The following is an 18,491-nucleotide window of genomic DNA, read 5'->3' as shown; positions in this document are numbered from 1 at the left end:
CCCCTCACGATTTGGGATCTCTTCTGATTTGGCTAAAGCATATTTTCCTGGGGTTGTTGCCACCCTTTTAGTATTTTACTTGCTCCTTTATCTACTCTTATCTGGACAAAATGACAAGGCGGAAAAATTCACCACAAAAAAAAGAACAAGAGGCAGTACCAAAAGCTAGGGACCTAATCAATACAGACATTGGTAATATGTCAGATCTAGAGTTCAGAATGACAATTCTCAAGGTTCTAGCCGGGCTCGAAAAAGGCATGGAAGATATTAGAGAAACCCTCTCGGGAGATATAAAAGCCCTTTCTGGAGAAATAAAAGAACTAAAATCTAACCAAGTTGAAATCAAAAAAGCTATTAATGAGGTGCAATCAAAAATGGAGGCTCTCACTGCTAGGATAAATGAGGCAGAAGAAAGAATTAGCGATATAGAAGACCAAATGACAGAGAATAAAGAAGCTGAGCAAAAGAGGGACAAACAGCTACTGGACCACGAGGGGAGAATTCGAGAGATAAGTGACACCATAAGACGAAACAACATTAGAATAATTGGGATTCCAGAAGAAGAGGAAACAGAGAGGGGAGCAGAAGGTATATTGGAGAGAATTATTGGAGAGAATTTCCCCAATATGGCAAAGGGAACAAGCATCAAAATCCAGGAGGTTCAGAGAACCCCCCTCAAAATCAATAAGAATAGGTCCACACCCCGTCACCTAATAGTAAAATTTACAAGTCTTAGTGACAAAGAGAAGATCCTGAAAGCAGCCCGGGAAAAGAAGTCTGTAACGTACAATGGTAAAAATATTAGATTGGCAGCAGACTTATCCACAGAGACCTGGCAGGCCAGAAAGAGCTGGCATGATATATTCAGAGTACTAAATGAGAAAAACATGCAGCCAAGAATACTATATCCAGCTAGGCTATCATTGAAAATAGAAGGAGAGATTAAAAGCTTCCAGGACAAACAAAAACTGAAAGAATTTGCAAAAACCAAACCAGCTCTACAGGAAATATTGAAAGGGGTCCTCTAAGCAAAGAGAGACCCTAAAAGTAGTAGAGCAGAAAGGAACAGAGACAATATACAATAACAGTCACCTTACAGGCAATACAATGGCACTAAATTCATATCTGTCAATACTTACCCTGAATGTTAATGGGCTAAATGCCCCAATCAAAAGACACAGGGTATCAGAATGGATAAAAAAACAAAACCCATCTATATGTTGCCTACAAGAAACTCATCTTAAACCTGAAGACACCTCCAGATTTAAAGTGAGGGGGTGGAAAAGAATTTACCATGCTAATGGACATCAGAAGAAAGCAGGAGTGGCAATCCTTATATCAGATCAATTAGATTTTAAGCCAAAGACTATAATAAGAGATGAGGAAGGACACTATATCATACTCAAAGGAACTGTCCAACAAGAAGATCTAACAATTTTAAATATCTATGCCCCTAACATGGGAGCAGCCAACTATATAAACCAATTAATAACAAAATCAAAGAAACACATCGACAATAATACAATAATCATAGGGGACTTTAACACTCCCCTCACTGAAATGGACAGATCATCCAAGCAAAAGATCAACAAGGAAATCAAGGCCTTAAATGACACACTGGACCAGATGGACATCACAGATATATTCAGAACATTTCATCCCAAAGCAACAGAATACACATTCTTCTCTAGTGCACATGGAACATTCTCCAGAATAGATCATATTCTCGGTCCTAAATCAGGTCTCAACCATTATCAAAAGATTGGGTTCATTCCCTGCATATTTTCAGACCACAATGCTCTGAAGCTAGAACTCAATCACAAGAGGAAATTTGGAAAGAACCCAAATACATGGAGACTAAACAGCATCCTTCTAAAGAATGAATGGGTCAACCAGGAAATTAAAGAAGAGTTGAAAAAATTCATGGAAACAAATGATAATGAAAACAAAACGGTTCAAAATCTGTGGGACACAACAAAGGCAGTCCTGAGAGGAAAATATATAGCGGTACAAGCCTTTCTCAAGAAACAAGAAAGGTCTCAGGTACACAACCTAACCCTACACCTAAAGGAGCTGGAGAAAGAACAAGAAAGAAACCCTAAACCCAGCAGGAGAAGAGAAATCATAAAGATCAGAGCAGAAATCAATGAAATAGAAACCAAAAAAACAATAGAACAAATCAACGAAACTAGGAGCTGGTTCTTTGAAAGAATTAATAAGATCGATAAACCCCTGGCCAGACTTATCAAAAAGAAAAGAGAAAGGACCCAAATAAATAAAATCATGAATGAAAGAGGAGAGATCACAACGAACACCAAAGAAATACAGACAATTATAAGAACATACTATGAGCAACTCTACGCCAACAAATTTGACAATCTGGAAGAAATGGATGCATTCCTAGAGACATATAAACTACCACAACTGAACCAGGAAGAAATAGAAAGCCTGAACAGACCCATAACCAGTAAGGAGATTGAAACAGTCATCAAAAATCTCCAAACAAACAAAAGCCCAGGGCCAGACGGCTTCCCAGGGGAATTCTACCAAACATTTAAAGAAGAACTAATTCCTATTCTCCTGAAACTGTTCCAAAAAATAGAAATGGAAGGAAAACTTCCAAACTCATTTGATGAGGCCAGCATCACCTTGATCCCAAAACCAGACAAGGATCCCATCAAAAAAGAGAACTACAGACCAATATCCTTGATGAACACAGATGCAAAAATTCTCGCCAAAATACTAGCCAATAGGATTCAACAGTACATTAAAAGGATTATTCACCACGACCAAGTGGGATTTATTCCAGGGCTGCAAGGTTGGTTCAACATCCGCAAATCAATCAATGTGATACAACACATTAATAAAAGAAAGAACAAGAACCATATGATACTCTCCATAGATGCTGAAAAAGCATTTGACAAAGTACAGCATCCCTTCCTGATCAAAACTCTTCAAAGTGTAGGGATAGAGGGCACATACCTCAATATTATCAAAGCCATCTATGAAAAACCCACCGCAAATATCATTCTCAATGGAGAAAAACTGAAAGCTTTCCCTCTAAGGTCAGGAACACGGCAGGGATGTCCGTTATCACCACTGCTATTCAACATAGTACTAGAAGTCCTAGCCTCAGCAATCAGACAACAAAAGGAAATTAAAGGCATCCAAATCAGCAAAGAAGAAGTCAAACTATCACTCTTCGCAGATGATATGATACTATATGTGGAAAACCCAAAAGACTCCACTCCAAAACTGCTAGAACTTGTACAGGAATTCAGTAAAGTGTCAGGATATAAAATCAATGCACAGAAATCAGTTGCATTTCTCTACACCAACAACAAGACAGAAGAAAGAGAAATTAAGGAGTCCATCCCATTTACAATTGCACCCAAAACTATAAGATACCTAGGAATAAACCTAACCAAAGAGACTAAGAATCTATACACAGAAAACTATAAAGTACTCATGAAAGAAATTGAGGAAGACACAAAGAAATGGAAAAATGTTCCATGCTCCTGGATTGGAAGAATAAATATTGTGAAAATGTCTATGCTACCTAAAGTAATCTACACATTTAATGCAATTCCTATCAAAGTACCATCCATTTTTTTCAAAGAAATGGAACAAATAATCCTAAAATTTATATGGAACCAGAAAAGACCTCGAATAGCCAAAGCAATATTGAAAAAGAAAGCCAAAGTTGGTGGCATCACAATTCCGGACTTCAAGCTCTATTACAAAGCTGTCATCATCAAGACAGCATGGTACTGGCACAAAAACAGACACATAGATCAATGGAACAGAATAGAGAGCCCAGAAATAGACCCTCAAGTCTATGGTCAACTAATCTTCGACAAAGCAGGAAAGAATATCCAATGGAAAAAAGACAGCCTCTTCAACAAATGGTGTTGGGAAAATTGGACAGCCACATGCAGAAAAATGAAATTGGATCATTTCCTTACACCACACACGAAAATAGACTCAAAATGGATGAAGGATCTCAATGTGAGAAAGGAATCCATCAAAATCCTTGAGGAGAACACAGGCAGCAACCTCTTCGACCTCAGCCGCAGCAACATCTTCCTAGGAACATCGCCAAAGGCAAGGGAAGCAAGGGCAAAAATGAACTATTGGGATTTTATCAAGATCAAAAGCTTTTGCACAGCAAAGGAAACAGTTAACAAAACCAAAAGACAACTGACAGAATGGGAGAAGATATTTGCAAATGACATATCAGATAAAGGGCTAGTGTCCAAAATCTATAAAGAACTTAGCAAACTCAACACCCAAAGAACAAATAATCCAATCAAGAAATGGGCAGAGGACATGAACAGACATTTCTGCAAAGAAGACATCCAGATGGCGAACAGACACATGAAAAAGTGCTCCACATCACTCGGCATCAGGGAAATACAAATCAAAACCACAATGAGATACCACCTCACACCAGTCAGAATGGCTGAAATTAACAAGTCAGGAAATGACAGATGCTGGCGAGGATGCGGAGAAAGGGGAAGCCTCCTACACTGTTGGTGGGAATGCAAGCTGGTGCGACCACTCTGAAAAACAGCATGGAGGTTCCTCAAAATGTTGAAAATAGAACTACCCTATGACCCAGCAATTGCACTGCTGGGTATTTACCCTAAAGATACAAACGTAGTGATCCGAAGGGGCACGTGCACCCGAATGTTTATAGCAGCAATGTCTACAATAGCCAAACTATGGAAAGAACCTAGATGTCCATCAACAGACGAATGGATAAAGAAGATGTGGTATATATACACAATGGAATACTATGCAGCCATCAAAAGAAATGAAATCTTGCCATTTGCGACGACGTGGATGGAACTAGAGGGTATCATGCTTAGCGAAATAAGTCAGTCGGAGAAAGACAACTATCATATGATCTCCCTGATATGAGGGAGAGGAGATGCAACATGGGGGGTTAAGGGGGTAGGAGAAGAATAAATGAAACAAGATGGGATTGGGAGGGAGACAAACCATAAGTGACTCTGAATCTCACAAAACAAACTGAAGGTTAATGGGGGGAGGGGGGTTGGGGGGGTGGGATTATGGACATTGGGGAGGGTATGTGCTATGGTGAGTGCTGTGAAGTGTGTCAACCTGGCGATTCACAGACCTGTACCCCTGGGGATAAAAAGATATTATATGTTTAAAAAATAAATAAATAAAAATAGCATAAAAAAAAAAAAGATTATCTCAGTAGAAACATCTAAAACAAAGATTGAAAACAAACATCGAAAACAAAGATTGAAAAAAAAAAAAAAAAGAACAGAACAGAACAGAATGCCCAAGGACTGGAACAACTACAAAAGGTGTAACATATGTATAATGGGAATACTGGAAGGAGAAGAAGGAATGGAATAGAAGAAATATTGAACAACTAAGAATTTCCATTTCCACAAATCAATGTCAGACACCAAACCACAGATCCAGGAATCTCTGGGAACACTGAGCAGGGTAAATGTAAAACAAGCAAGATACTTACATCTAGGCATATCATTTTCAAACAACAGAACATAAAAGATAAAAAACTCCTGGAAGAAGCCAGAGGGGGAAAACATCTTACCTATAGAGAAATAAGAATTGTATCCAACTCTCCTTAGAAACTACAGAAGCAAGAAGAGAAGAGCATGAAATACTTAAGGTGTTGTGAGAAAACAAAACCCACCAACCTAGAATTCTGTATCTTGTGAAATTATATTTCACAAATGAAGGAGAAATAAATACTTTCTCAGACAAACAAAAAGGGAATTTGTTGCCAGCAGATCTGCCTTGCAAGAAATGTTAAAAGTTCTATAAAGAGGAGGAAGATAATAGTTCAGAAACTCAGATCTATAAAAAGAAAGGAAAAGCACTGAAGGAGGTATAGGTAAAGGTAAAGTAAAAACTTTTATTTTTCTCATTCTTAATCTAACAGGTAATAGTTTGTTCAAAATTATAATAGTAACAATGTATTCAACCATGCAGGCTTATGTATGTGTCTTACGCATGTATGTGTCTTACTTCAATGTAAGGGTTGGGGTATTGACCCTCCTGCACAGTAGAAAATCCACATATAACTTTGATCCCCCAAAACTTACCTACTAACAGTCTGCTGTTGACTGGAAGCCATTGATAACATAAATAGCTAATTAACACATATTTTGTATGTTATAGGTATTATATACTATTCTTCCAATAAAATAAGCTAGAAAAAAGAAAATGTTATTAAGAAAATCATAAAGAAGAGAAAATACACTTATAATACTGTACTATAAAAAATTCATGTATAAGTGGGCCTTTGAAATCCAAAACCAAGCTGTTAAAGGGTCAACTGTATATGCACTTATTTATGCTTAAATATAAGAGAAATGAATGACAGCAATGCTACAAGAGATGGGAGAGGGGAATTAGGAATATTTTATTATTATAAGCTACTTGTACCAGTCATGAAGTGGTATAATGTTATTTGAAAGTACATTTGGATTAGTTGTAAATGTATACTGCAAACTCAAGGGCAACCATTAAAAAAGTTAAAAAAAGAAGTGTAATTAAAATGTTAAGAAAGGAGAGAAAAAGGAATCATATAAAATGCTCAGTTAAAACCACAAAAGCCTGAAAAAGAGTGAAAGACAAAAATAGGAAAAAAAAAAGGAACAAGGGCAACAAATAGAAAACAGTAACAAATATAGCAGATGCTAATTCTGTTATATCAAAATCACTGTGAACATCAGTTCACACTAATCAGTAGACAGAGATTGTCAGTTGGTCAAAAAATAAGGCCCAATTATATGTTGTTTACAAGAAACCAACTTTAAATATAAAGACACATATAGATTAAAATAAATGAATGGAGAAAAATATGCTTTGTTAATACTAAGAAAAATGAGGCAAGAATAGATATATTAATTTAGATATATATATGATAGTTTATGATATATTATTATATAATAGAGATATTAATTTCAAACTTCAAAAGAGGGAACTTATCAGGGATAAAAAAGGGTACTAAATAATAATAATTATAAAGGTGTCAATCCTCCAAGAAGATAAAATCATCTTTGATGTGCATGTGCTTAACAACACAGTGTCCAACTGTGTGAGGCAAAAGCATGGAATTGTAAGGAGAAACAGATGAATCCACTGTCATGGTTGAAGATGTCAGCACATCTCTATCAGAAATGGACAGATCCAGTAGTAAGGACATAGTTGAACTCAACAACATTTCAATCAATTAGATATAATCACCATCTCTTAGATGACTTCATCCAACAACAGTAGAACACACATTCTTTTAAAGGTCACATGGAATATGGACCAAGTTAGACTACATTCTGGGAAATAAAACACACCTTAAAATTTAAGAGAATAGCAATCATACAATATTTGCTCTCAGATCACAGTGGAATTAAATTAGAAATCAATAACAGAAGGATAAGTGGAAAATCCCCAAATAAGTAAACAACAGATTTCTAAGTAACATGAGTCAAGAAGAAATCTGGAAAAGCTAAAGAAATATTTTGAACTAAGTAAAAATGAAAACACAACTTACCAATTTGTGTAATGTAAGAAAAGCAGTGCTTAGAGGGAAATTTATAGCATTGATTGCATATATTAGCAAAGAAGAAAAATCTAAAATCAACCTAATTTCTATGTTAGAAAACTCAAATAAGAAGAGCAAATTAAATCGAAAATAAGGAGAAGAAATCATACGAATTAGAGCAGAAATCAATACACTTGAAAACAGGAAGTCAACAGAGAAAATTAAGGAAACCAGAAGCTGATTATTTGAAAAGATGAAGAATTTCTAACTAAGGGGGGAAAATACATTAATTACTAATATCAGAAGTGAAAGAGAAAACATTGCTACAGACCCCATGGACATTAAAAGAATAATAAAGAAATATTATATATAACTTTATGCCCCCAAATTTGATAACCAAAATGATGTCTTCCTTGAAGACACAAGCTGCCAAAACTCACACAAGAAATAATAGTCTGGATAGGCTTATATCTATTAAAGAAACTAAATCAGTAATTAACAACCTTTCCAAGCAGATGGCACTAGGCCTAAATGGGTTCACTGGTGAATTTTACCTAACATTTAGGGGAGAAATTATACCAATTCTTCACAATCTCTTTCAGAGGACTGAAGGTGAGGAAATAATTCTTAACTAATATAGTGAAGCCAGGATTACTGTAATGCCAAAGCAAGGCAAAGACTGCAAAAAAAGAAAACTACAGACAAATATCTCATGAATATAGATGCAAAACTCTTCAACAAAATATTATCAAATAAATCCAACAATGTATACAAAGAATTCTATACCATGACCAAGTGGGATTATCCCAGGCATGCAAGGTTGGTTCAACATTTAGAAGTCAATTGATGTAATCCATCATATCAAGAGACTAAAAAAGAAAAATCACATGATCATATCAATATATGCAGAAAAAGCATTTCACAAAATCCAACACCCATTCATGATTAAAACAAAAAAAGTCTCAGTGAACAAGAATAGAGAACTTCTTCAACTTATGAAGAAAATCTACAAAAAAACTATAGGTAACATCATAGTTAATAGAAACATAAAGCTTTCCCACCGAGATCAGATAGTGTTCTCCTCTCACCACTTCTTTCAAAATCATACTGAAAGTACTAGCTAATGCAGTAAGACAAGAAAAGAAAATGAAAATTATAGAGATTGGAAAGGAAGAAATAAAACTGTCTTTGTTCACATATGACATACTGTCTATGAAGAAAATTTTTAAAAATGATTTTAAAAAAACCCTCTCTTGGAAATAATAAATGGTTATAGTAAGGTTGCAAGATACAAGGTTAATATACAAAAGTTGATTGCTGGGAGGCCTGGGTGGCTCAGTGGGTTAAGCCGTTGCCTTCGGCTCCAGGTCATGATCCCGGTGTCCTGGGATCGAGTCCCGCATTGGCTCCTTGCTTGGCAGGAATCCTGCCTCTCTCTCCGCCTCTGCCTGCCTCTCTGCCTGCTTGTGTACTTTCTCCCCCTCTCTTTCTGACAAATAAATAAATAAATAAATAAATAAAATCTTTAAAAAAACAAAAGTTGATTGCTTTCCTATATAACAGCAATGGACAAGTGAAATTTAAAATTAAATTCAGTGCAATTACTTAATCCCCACAAAATTATTTTGTGGATATCAACAAAGTGATTCTAAAATTAGTGTGGGAAGGCAAAGACAGAATGGCCAATACGATACTGGAGAACAAGAACAATGTTAGAGGACTGACATTACCGAATTTCAATACTTACAATAAAGCTACAGTAATTAAGACAATGTGGTATTGGCAAAAGAATAGACATACAGATTAACGGAACAGAATAGAGGGCCCGGAAATAGAACCACATAAATATAGGCAATGTATCTTTGACAGAGGAACAAAGGCAGTGCAATAAAGAAAAGGGCTTTTTCAAAAAATTTTGTTGGAACAACTGCCAAATGAAAAAAAAAAAACAACAACAACAAACACTACATGCCAAAAGGAAAAAAAAAATCTAGACATGTTCCTTACACCTTCACAAAAATTAACTCAAAATGGATCACGGACCTAAATGTAAATGCAAAAGTATAAAACTCTAGAATATAATATAGGAAAAACCTAGATGACCTTGGTTATGGTAATGACTTTTTAGATACAACACCAAAGGCATGATCCATGAAAGAAATAATAGATAGGCTGGACTTGATTAAAATTAAAAACTTCTGCTCTGCACAAGACAATGTCAAGAGAATGAGAAGCCACGATAGGGAGAAAATATTTGCAAAAGACACTTTTGGAAGGAACCGTTATTCTAAATATACAGAGAAGTCTTAAAACTCAAAAGGAAGAAACAAAAAACTGACTAAAAAATGAGCCAAAGACTTTAACAACCACCTCACCAAGAAAGATATAAATACGGCTAATAACTGGGCACCTGGGTGGCTCAGTTGATTAAACATCCAATCATGAAATCAGCTGAAGTCTTGATCTCAGGGTCATGAGTTCAAGCCCCACACTGGGCTTTGCACTGGGCATGGAGCCTCCTTAAAAAAAAAAATTTTTTTTTAATTAAAAAATACACACACACACACACACACACACACACACACACACACACATGGGGGTGGGAGAGAAAGAGAGAAACCTTCTTTAATAGGTGAATAGATAAATGAACTGTGGTACATCCAGACAATGCAAGATTTATTCAGCACTAAAAAGAAAGAGCTATCAAGCTGTGGAAGACATGGAGGAATCTGATGTGCATATTACTAAGTGAAAAAAGCCAATCTGAAAGGCTACATACTATATGATTCCAACTACCTGACATTCTGGAAAAGGCAAAAGCATGCGTATAGTAAAAAGATCAGAGGTTGCCAGGGGCTGGGAAGGAAGAGGGATGAATAGGCAGAGCACAAAGGATTTTTAGGGCAGTGAAAATATTCTGTATGATACTCTAATGATGGACAAATGTCATTATACATTTGTCCAGACGTATAGATTGTATAACACCACAAGTAAACTGTAATGGGAAAGGTGATTGTGATGTGTCAGTGTAGGGTCCAGCATTTTAACAAATGTCCCACTGGGGTGGGGGAATGTTGATGATGGGAGGCTATGCCTGTGTGGGGGCAGGAGTATTTAGAAACTCTGTGTATCTTTTTCTCAGTGTTGCTGTGAACCTAAAACTGCTCTAAAAAACTAAAATCTTTAAAAATAAAAAGAGCAGCGTTTGAAAGGTTAACTATTTTTAGATTGAGAAAGGGGACATAGCTAATTATTTTTAGCTGAATTAAAACTCAAGAAAATTAACAAAGACTGAAACACATCTGCTACTTGAATCTTCAGAAAAATCTCATTGAGAAAGCCAAAGGACATGTAAAACTGAGTTATTTTAATAATATTTTTTAAATTATAGACTTATATAATTTCAATGTCTCCTAGCTGTTACCAGTATGGTTTTCTTTTTAAAATAAAGTTGAAATGTGTACCATTAGAAAAAAAAAATTACCTATACCCGCAAAAGCTCCAAAGTATTTACTATGAATTAACTTTTCGTCACAGTTTTGTTTTACCTCTTACTTTTCTGTTGGTCAAATTCTAAAGGGAAATAAGGCACGTGTGTACAATTTGTTTGTATGGTATGATCAGGAGTATAAGAGATTTTATCCTAACATTGGGTTTAATCCTCATTTTCCCTCTTTATATGTATGCAGGACTATTTCCTCAAATAACCAGTTCTTTTAAAAATGCACCTGATGTCAAACACAGTGTGGTAAGTCCAAAATTTCTCAGCCATCATTTAAATGGAGAGAGCTTAAATCATTGTACCTTGCATATTTTATAAAACAACAAAGTTGGAGTTGTTTAGAATTATTTATTCATCAAACACTTGTTTGTGAGTGCTTATTTATTGTGTGTGTAACTTTCTTTTAGGTGATGGGGATAAAAAAAATAAACAACCAAGGTTATAAACTGTTAAGTGAAAAAAATAAAATAAAATAAAATAATAAAAAATGTTACAAAAACACCTTTTGTCAGATTTTAAACTTTCAAATAATACAGAGGAATAGAGACAAAGTAAAAAGTAGCTGAAATCCTTTCCCTACCCTCAGGGATAATCACCATGAACATTTTAGTGAACTTCCTTAGAAATGTCTCCCTATGCTGACACATAGACCGAGATGCACACACACATCCATGTGCACACACACACACACACACACACACATACACAGGAAACACTGATGGGATTTACTGTCCTCTGATCTGCTTTAACCACTGAATATTTTCATGGACATATTCTTTCAGTGTTAGCAATAACATTTACCATTTTTATGGATATGTAAGATTTCATGGACTGGATATATCACAATTTTAAAATACCTCATATTGCCAGCCATTTAGGTTTTTCAAACTGGCAACTATTATCAACAATGCAGTGATGAATAAATTTAAATATAAATTTTTGCAATTGTACAATTATCTCCTCAGGGTACTTTCTCATAAGTAGACTTCTCAGATCAGGAGTTAAGCTTATTTTAAACTTTGATATATGGCCAAATTCCCTTCTAGAAAACTGGCCTCGTGCACCAGCAGTACTCAACAGTGGCTGTTTTCCTATATTTTCTCTAACAGTGGTTTTAAAAATAATTTTAATATTTCCTACTTGGATAAAGATATTTTAATTTCCTTTTAACTTTAATTTCTTTATTAGTGAGTTTGAGCATCTTCTATTAGTTACTCATAGTTCTTTTGTGATTATAGTCAATTCTCATAATTTGAGATAGTGATGTTTTCTAAAGTCCTTACTAACACTGAATTACTGGACCATTGCTCCTAGGAGAAATGTAGGGCCAGGCTCCTGTGAGCCCCTGGTCACAACATTTTCATCAACTGTAAATTTGTGTTTATGTGTGTCTCTATTTAAAGATACCTTATTTCATAAGTTTGGTTGATTCATGAACGTTGCACTTACAGCCAGCAGCACTCTAACTCATGCCTAAATGAAGTTGATCTAACAAATATGTTTTCTTCATAAAGCACATCAAAGTCTTCTTCCACTTAGGAACATGACACAACATGTCAGCACTACACTGGGGGCCATTTTAAACAGTGAAATCACCAACAAAACACATAAAAATGCAGAAAATGTGGCACTATATAGGCCCCCCCTAAAGGACATTTGTTTAAAGATGAGAGCTGAAATAAGACTGAGAAAGTGCATGTCAGGTGACTCGAATTGTTATGTGCTCTCTGAATGTCCTTGAATGCCTCAAAAATGCTGCATATAATGACTTCGGTGTTACAAATAAATTTTATAGAGTAGGAAAACTGGAAAACCTGGAATCCATGAATAATGAAGATTGATTATATTCATTTTCTTTGTCCACATTTCTATTAGGGTGTCTTGCTTTACTACATTGATTTGTATGTGCTGCTTCTATATTAGGATAGTACTCTTTTGCCTATCCTATTTTATCAATATTTTCCGCATTTTGTCTTTGTATTCTACTGTTAGTGTCTGTTATTACAATGAGTTTTGACAGCAGTATCAAAAACTGCCTTTTGAATGAGGAACCACAACACTGGAAAAGCAGTTTTATTAAATTTCTATTGTTGTAAAGGAGGTTGGTATTTATTTTTATCTCTCTTTTTCATAGGTACACCAAATTCTGTTTGGTGATTTTTCTACAGCACCTCCAAATTATGAAAGATCATGTAAGTCCTGTCCCAAACTATCACTTTATATCGTGTTCTGCCTTCATTTTAATTATGGTCTTCATCTGATAATTTCCTCCCTTCCAGAGTCCGAGGCCATTTAAGGCCTTCTGCATTTCTGCTTCTTTCCTGCTATCATGCACCATGTTATTTTGTTGTACCTCTCCTAACAGTATGGATGGCAGGATGCAGAAATAAGAGGAGGGAGAAATCCCAGACAGACATTTGCCAGCAACAGCTTTGAAAAAGAGCATATATGTGAGAAGGGTGTGGTGTTAGGAAAAATTGGCGGGGGTGGAGGTTAGTATGGATGTGAGTGTTTGGAACTATTGATTAAAAGTGACTTAGAAGCTACCCTATGACCCGGCAATTGCACTACTGGGTATTTATCCCAAAGATACAGATGTAGTGAAAAGGGCAGCCATATGTACCCCAGTGTTCATAGCAGCAATGGCCACAATCACCAAACTGTGGAAAGAGCCAAGATGCCTTTCAATAGATGAATGGATAAAGAAGATATGGTCCATATAATACAATAGAATATTACTCAGCCATTAGAAAGATTGAATACCCAACTTTTGCATCAACATGGATGGGACTGGAGGAGATTATGCTGAGTGAAATAAGTCAAGCAGAGAAAGTTAATTACCATATGGTTTCACTTACTTGTGGAACACAAGGAACAACATGGAGAACATTAGGAGAAGGAAAGGAAAAGTGAAGGGGGGGGATTGGAGGGGGGAGAAACCATGAGAGACTGTGGACTCTGAGAAACAAACTGAGGGTTTCAGAGTGGAGGGAGGTGGGGGGACGGGTGAGCCTGGTGCTGGGTATTAAGGATGGCACGGATTGCATGGAGCACTGGGTGTTATACGTAAACAATGAATCTTGGAACACTACATCAAAAACTAATGATGGACTGTATGGTGACTAACATAACACAATTAAAAAAAAGTGATTTAGGAATATTAGTAAATTTCATTTATTCATCTCATGGTAGACTATCACAAGCACTTATACATTGCCTGTCTCTTTCTACTAGGTATGAGAATTAAAGAGCCAGTATCTAAGAACCTGATCAACTACAATCAACTAAGGAAAGACTTTCTGAAGCATGTAAGAGTGTTTTTGCTTGTCACCCAACAGTGGATTCCTGGGGTGGTGTCAGTAAGTGTGCATGGTGTGGAAGCAAGGATGGTGGTGTGTGTACGTGCAGAATTGGTAGGAAGGTGATCCCAAACTTATAATCATGTGATTAACAGAAAAGTAGACTGTTCTGATGAGCATTCTTTCTCAAAGCATCATGAACATTCTTGTATCGATTTCTCCATTTGTTGTGGAAACAAGCCCCAAAGAGGCTTAAGGTAATTGGAAATTTCTCTCCTACTGCCCAAATTTTCATCAGCGTTATCAGTGATTTGATGGATTCTGCCTCTTGCAAAAAAAGGCAATGAGTTCTCAGATTGTCCTTCCTTTCTGGGACCCACCCTGGGTGCCCACTCTCCTCACTCTCCTCAGATGCCTGTTCTTCCATATCCAATGTCTACATCTCTGCTCCCCCTCACATGGCCCTCCAGAGCAGGGGCTTTGTCTCGCCTGATCAGACTTTCTCAAGATCCAGTAATTTTTTTTTTAACAGAATGCTAAAATGGAATTCTTTTTATGTCTTAAGAGTTCTGGCAGAGATTCCTAAAGAATGAGTTGAAAAAAAGGAATAAAAACTAGTTTTCTGCAAGCACTCCACTAACTTCACCTCATTTAATATAAAAGTTACAATTATTCTTGCTATCTTCTTCTTCTTCTTTTTTTTTTAAGATTTACCTTTAAATTGACTTGAAAAAAATCCCAGCCTCACCCTAGGTAATTATATTTGTGACACCATGGATTTGGTACTCTAGTTATGTGTATTAGAAAAACAAAACAAAACAAAAACCTGACCATTAAAATTAGAAGTGTTACTCAAGTACCACCTAACATTTTCACAAGAACCCCTGGTTGTATAAACATATCACTTTGGAATATGCTCGTCTATGGGCACCAACTAGCTAATCTGACAAAGTCAGCTAATGGGGCAGGGTTGGACAACCTACCTGGGTTCCCAGGTAATTAGTCCATTGAATGATGGCCTTCCAGAAATTGTGCACTTTTCTTGACTTTTCTGCTATAGGAGTTGATAAGTTTCTCACAGAGCATGGCAAGCATGAGAAGGCAGGGCTGTGGCAGGCTGTGGAGGGAGTTCTTTGGGGGTGGGGGTTGGAGCTCGGCAAGTCTACTGAAAGATACATTGTGCGTGGCTGGAGAGGGGGGTGCAAGGACCTCCCTTCACTGTAGGGTTGCTGCATCCTTCTAGGAAGGGTAGATGATTTCCTGAAAGTATATTTACTGCTAGCTGGGCCTCCTGGGAGTTACTTGGGAGAATCATTAACTATTGCTAAATAAATAAATCCCTCTTGCTGCGTGGAGCTGTACTGGCGCCAAGCAATTCCATTGCCAGTGGCTGCAGCTGTTGTGGGGAACAGTTGCCTTTCTCTTTGAGGTACTTCACCCACCCCCCCTCCCCTAAAGTGATTTTCCTAACCTCACAGTAGCCTTTTCAGTCAACGATTCCTGACAAATTAGTGGCATTACATCCCACTCTTGTTTTTAGGGTACAACAAGCAGAGAGTACTCCCCCCAGCCCCTGTCGCCCTCTCCCCACCTCCATATCCCCCCACTCTGTCCACACAATGAATATGGGGTGTTTGTTTGGGAAACCTTGGGCCTGAAATTCTAACCACAAAATAAATCATGACCTTTAATTTATTAGACGAGGCAAACTCTTATTTTCAGAGGTGCTCTATCTTGGGGGAGGAGAACAGGCATTGAGATGTGAAATGCACAAACTCCCCCCATCAGCAACAGGCAGGGATTGAATGAAATGTTCAGCAACCGGTAAGGATTATTCTCACTGTTTAAGGTATTCGCCTGGCGTCTAATGCCTTGGTAACCATCTTCTTAATATCGGTATTTCCGGGTCTTATCTTCAAGAAACGCACGTTGCCAACCTGGAAAGCAGAGAAATTCGCACCCGGGAATTCCAGCCTAACCGAACAGCAGGGAAGACCGGGGAAAGAATCTTACCACGAAGGGAGGGCTAGGCAAGGTCAGTGGAGAAGCAGTGGTAGTTCCTTTGGGATTCCAGAGTTCCCAAATGTTTTCCCTCTCTCCTGCTTACTGACTGGCCTTCCTGACAGAGACGCGATGTCTGTGATAGGAAGGTTAACAGAGACGGAGGAAAACGCAGGACAGTCCCAGCTCCTGCCTAAGAATGAGGGCTCGGCCACGTCATTCCCACCCAGTCCGGCGCACAGAGTGACCTCTGCGGGGGTCGAGCGCTAACGAGCCGGCCGTTCTCCTCCAGCTGCACGCACGGGGTGACTCCGCAAGCCTGGCTGGCTCGTCGGAAGACTCAGAAGGTGACCAGCGCTCCGCTTGTGGTCTGGGACGACCGTTACCGTCACTTAGCTGAGTCGCAAAACCAAGTCCCAAAGGCGGAGGCCTGCGGTTTGCTTAAGGACTCTGAGGTAGGAGCGGGCCCGCTAACATCTAGACTTCACAGGCTGGCTTTCTGGGACACCTTCCCGGGCTCCAAACACCCCCAGACCTTGGAAGCGGGAACAAAAGTTATCGTTATAATCATTACTGATTTTTTCAAAGGGAAATACCTGGGAGTCACACTTCTCCGCAAGAGCCACAGAAATAGTGCTGTGACCCCGCGAGCTGTGGGCTCCCGCGTGGAGGAGCCTGTCCCTTCCATCTGGGAGACCCGGGCGCGGAGGGGCGCAAGGGCGTGAGAAAGGCTTTTTTGTATTCAGAGCACTCGCGCCGCAGAGCCGCAGCCTTCCACCGACTGCCTTCCCCCCCGCCCGGGGCGTCGCTGGGGAAGAGACGCGCCCGCCCCGTCGGGGGTGGCGGGGGCGACGCGAGGCTCGACCGGCCGGGCGCTGGGGGCTGGGAGATCGCGGCCTTTCACGCCCCGACTCTCCCCGGAGGGGCCCCGCGGCCCCGAGGCTCCGCCCACGGCCCGCCCCTCGTCCGCCGCGGGCTCCCTCTCCCCCGCTCCCTGCCCCCGCCTCCCTCCGCGCTCCGCCCCCCGCTCCCTCCCACGTCCAGTCCGCCGACCGCCCTCACGTGCCGGGCGCGCCGGAGGCGGAGCCGGGGCGCGGCTGCCTGACGCGGCGGCGCGGAGACCCAGCGGCGCGCGGGAACGAACCCGCCGCGGTCCTGGGCAGCGAAGGGCCGCAAGGGCTGGTGTCCTTTGAGGGCAGGAGGAACTGTGTGGTTACGAAAGTAACAGCCTCCTACCCCTTCTTCCCCACGTCGCGCCCCGCCCTCTGGCCCCTGCTCCATTTATTTCCATTTACCCAGACCGTGTTCTGCTGATTCCTGCTGAATAGAAGAGGTAATTCATTAAAAGTCGTACCATCATCGCTATCACCCCCCCCACCCCCACCCCCGAACGCCTAGTGGTTATTTTTGTTCTTTAGCCCAGGTTAAGCTAAGTACATTCCCGGGAAGCCATCTGGTCTGTTTCCCGGGATCCCTTCGTATGGTTTCCATTAAGCTCGCCAAACCGTGCATTGAAAATGCAGCCTTGGAGCCACTCAGGAACCTCCAGGATTTTTGCCTTTGCCAGCCTCATTTAGAGAATCTCAGGCAGGGAGAGGTAAAAGCCTCTGCTCGAGTTGTGAGTCCAGTACCCTATGTTCCCGGTCTTATGCTACAGTTAATATGCTTTACTACTCCAAGGAAATACAATTGTCCATGTTAACGTGTATCATTCATTCATTCATTCATTCATTCAGTATTTGCTATATGCGAAACACCAATTATTAGAATTCTGTTTTAATTCTAAAACTCTGTGTTAACAGCTTTACAGATGAGTTTACAAAATAACCTGGCCACAGAAATTGAGTTCGACCAGCAACATTTGTGTGGTTGGGTCTACACCTTATCCTTTGTTGTCTCCCATTCCACTACCCGCCGCAGACAAACAAAAACAAAAACAAAAACAAAAAACCCACAAATATTAGCTTGTGGGAAAATATTCCCTTACACATAAGGAGAATAAGGAAAAGAGAAAAGGAAATAGGTTCATAAAAATGATAGTATTATAATTGCAAAGTTCCTTAGAATTCATCAAAAATATGCCTACTGGTTTATTGAGAAGACTCAGAAAGAGTTGGGGCTCAAAGGAGGTCACTGGGCT

General features: G+C 39.0%; 1 protein-coding gene across 1 annotated transcript in view; it reads left to right on the top strand.

The window, feature by feature from the left end:
- The window catches only part of LOC111153345 (chromosome unknown C4orf51 homolog), a 38,063-nt gene extending 21,312 nt beyond the window's left edge, over positions 1 to 16,751 (top strand). The window contains exons 3-6 of the mRNA XM_022512329.1: positions 11,239 to 11,297; positions 13,186 to 13,243; positions 14,286 to 14,359; positions 16,644 to 16,751. Coding sequence (XP_022368037.1) covers positions 11,239 to 11,297; positions 13,186 to 13,243; positions 14,286 to 14,359; positions 16,644 to 16,751 — 299 coding nt within the window. The remainder of the gene's footprint in view (positions 1 to 11,238; positions 11,298 to 13,185; positions 13,244 to 14,285; positions 14,360 to 16,643) is intronic.
- Positions 16,752 to 18,491: the final 1,740 nt, after the last annotated feature.

The sequence above is a fragment of the Enhydra lutris genome, unplaced genomic scaffold, assembly GCF_002288905.1.
Source record: "Enhydra lutris kenyoni isolate GAN:26980312 unplaced genomic scaffold, ASM228890v2 scaffoldscaffold3, whole genome shotgun sequence".
Taxonomy (NCBI): domain Eukaryota; kingdom Metazoa; phylum Chordata; class Mammalia; order Carnivora; family Mustelidae; genus Enhydra; species Enhydra lutris.
This window is presented reverse-complemented; position numbering and strand designations above follow the sequence as displayed.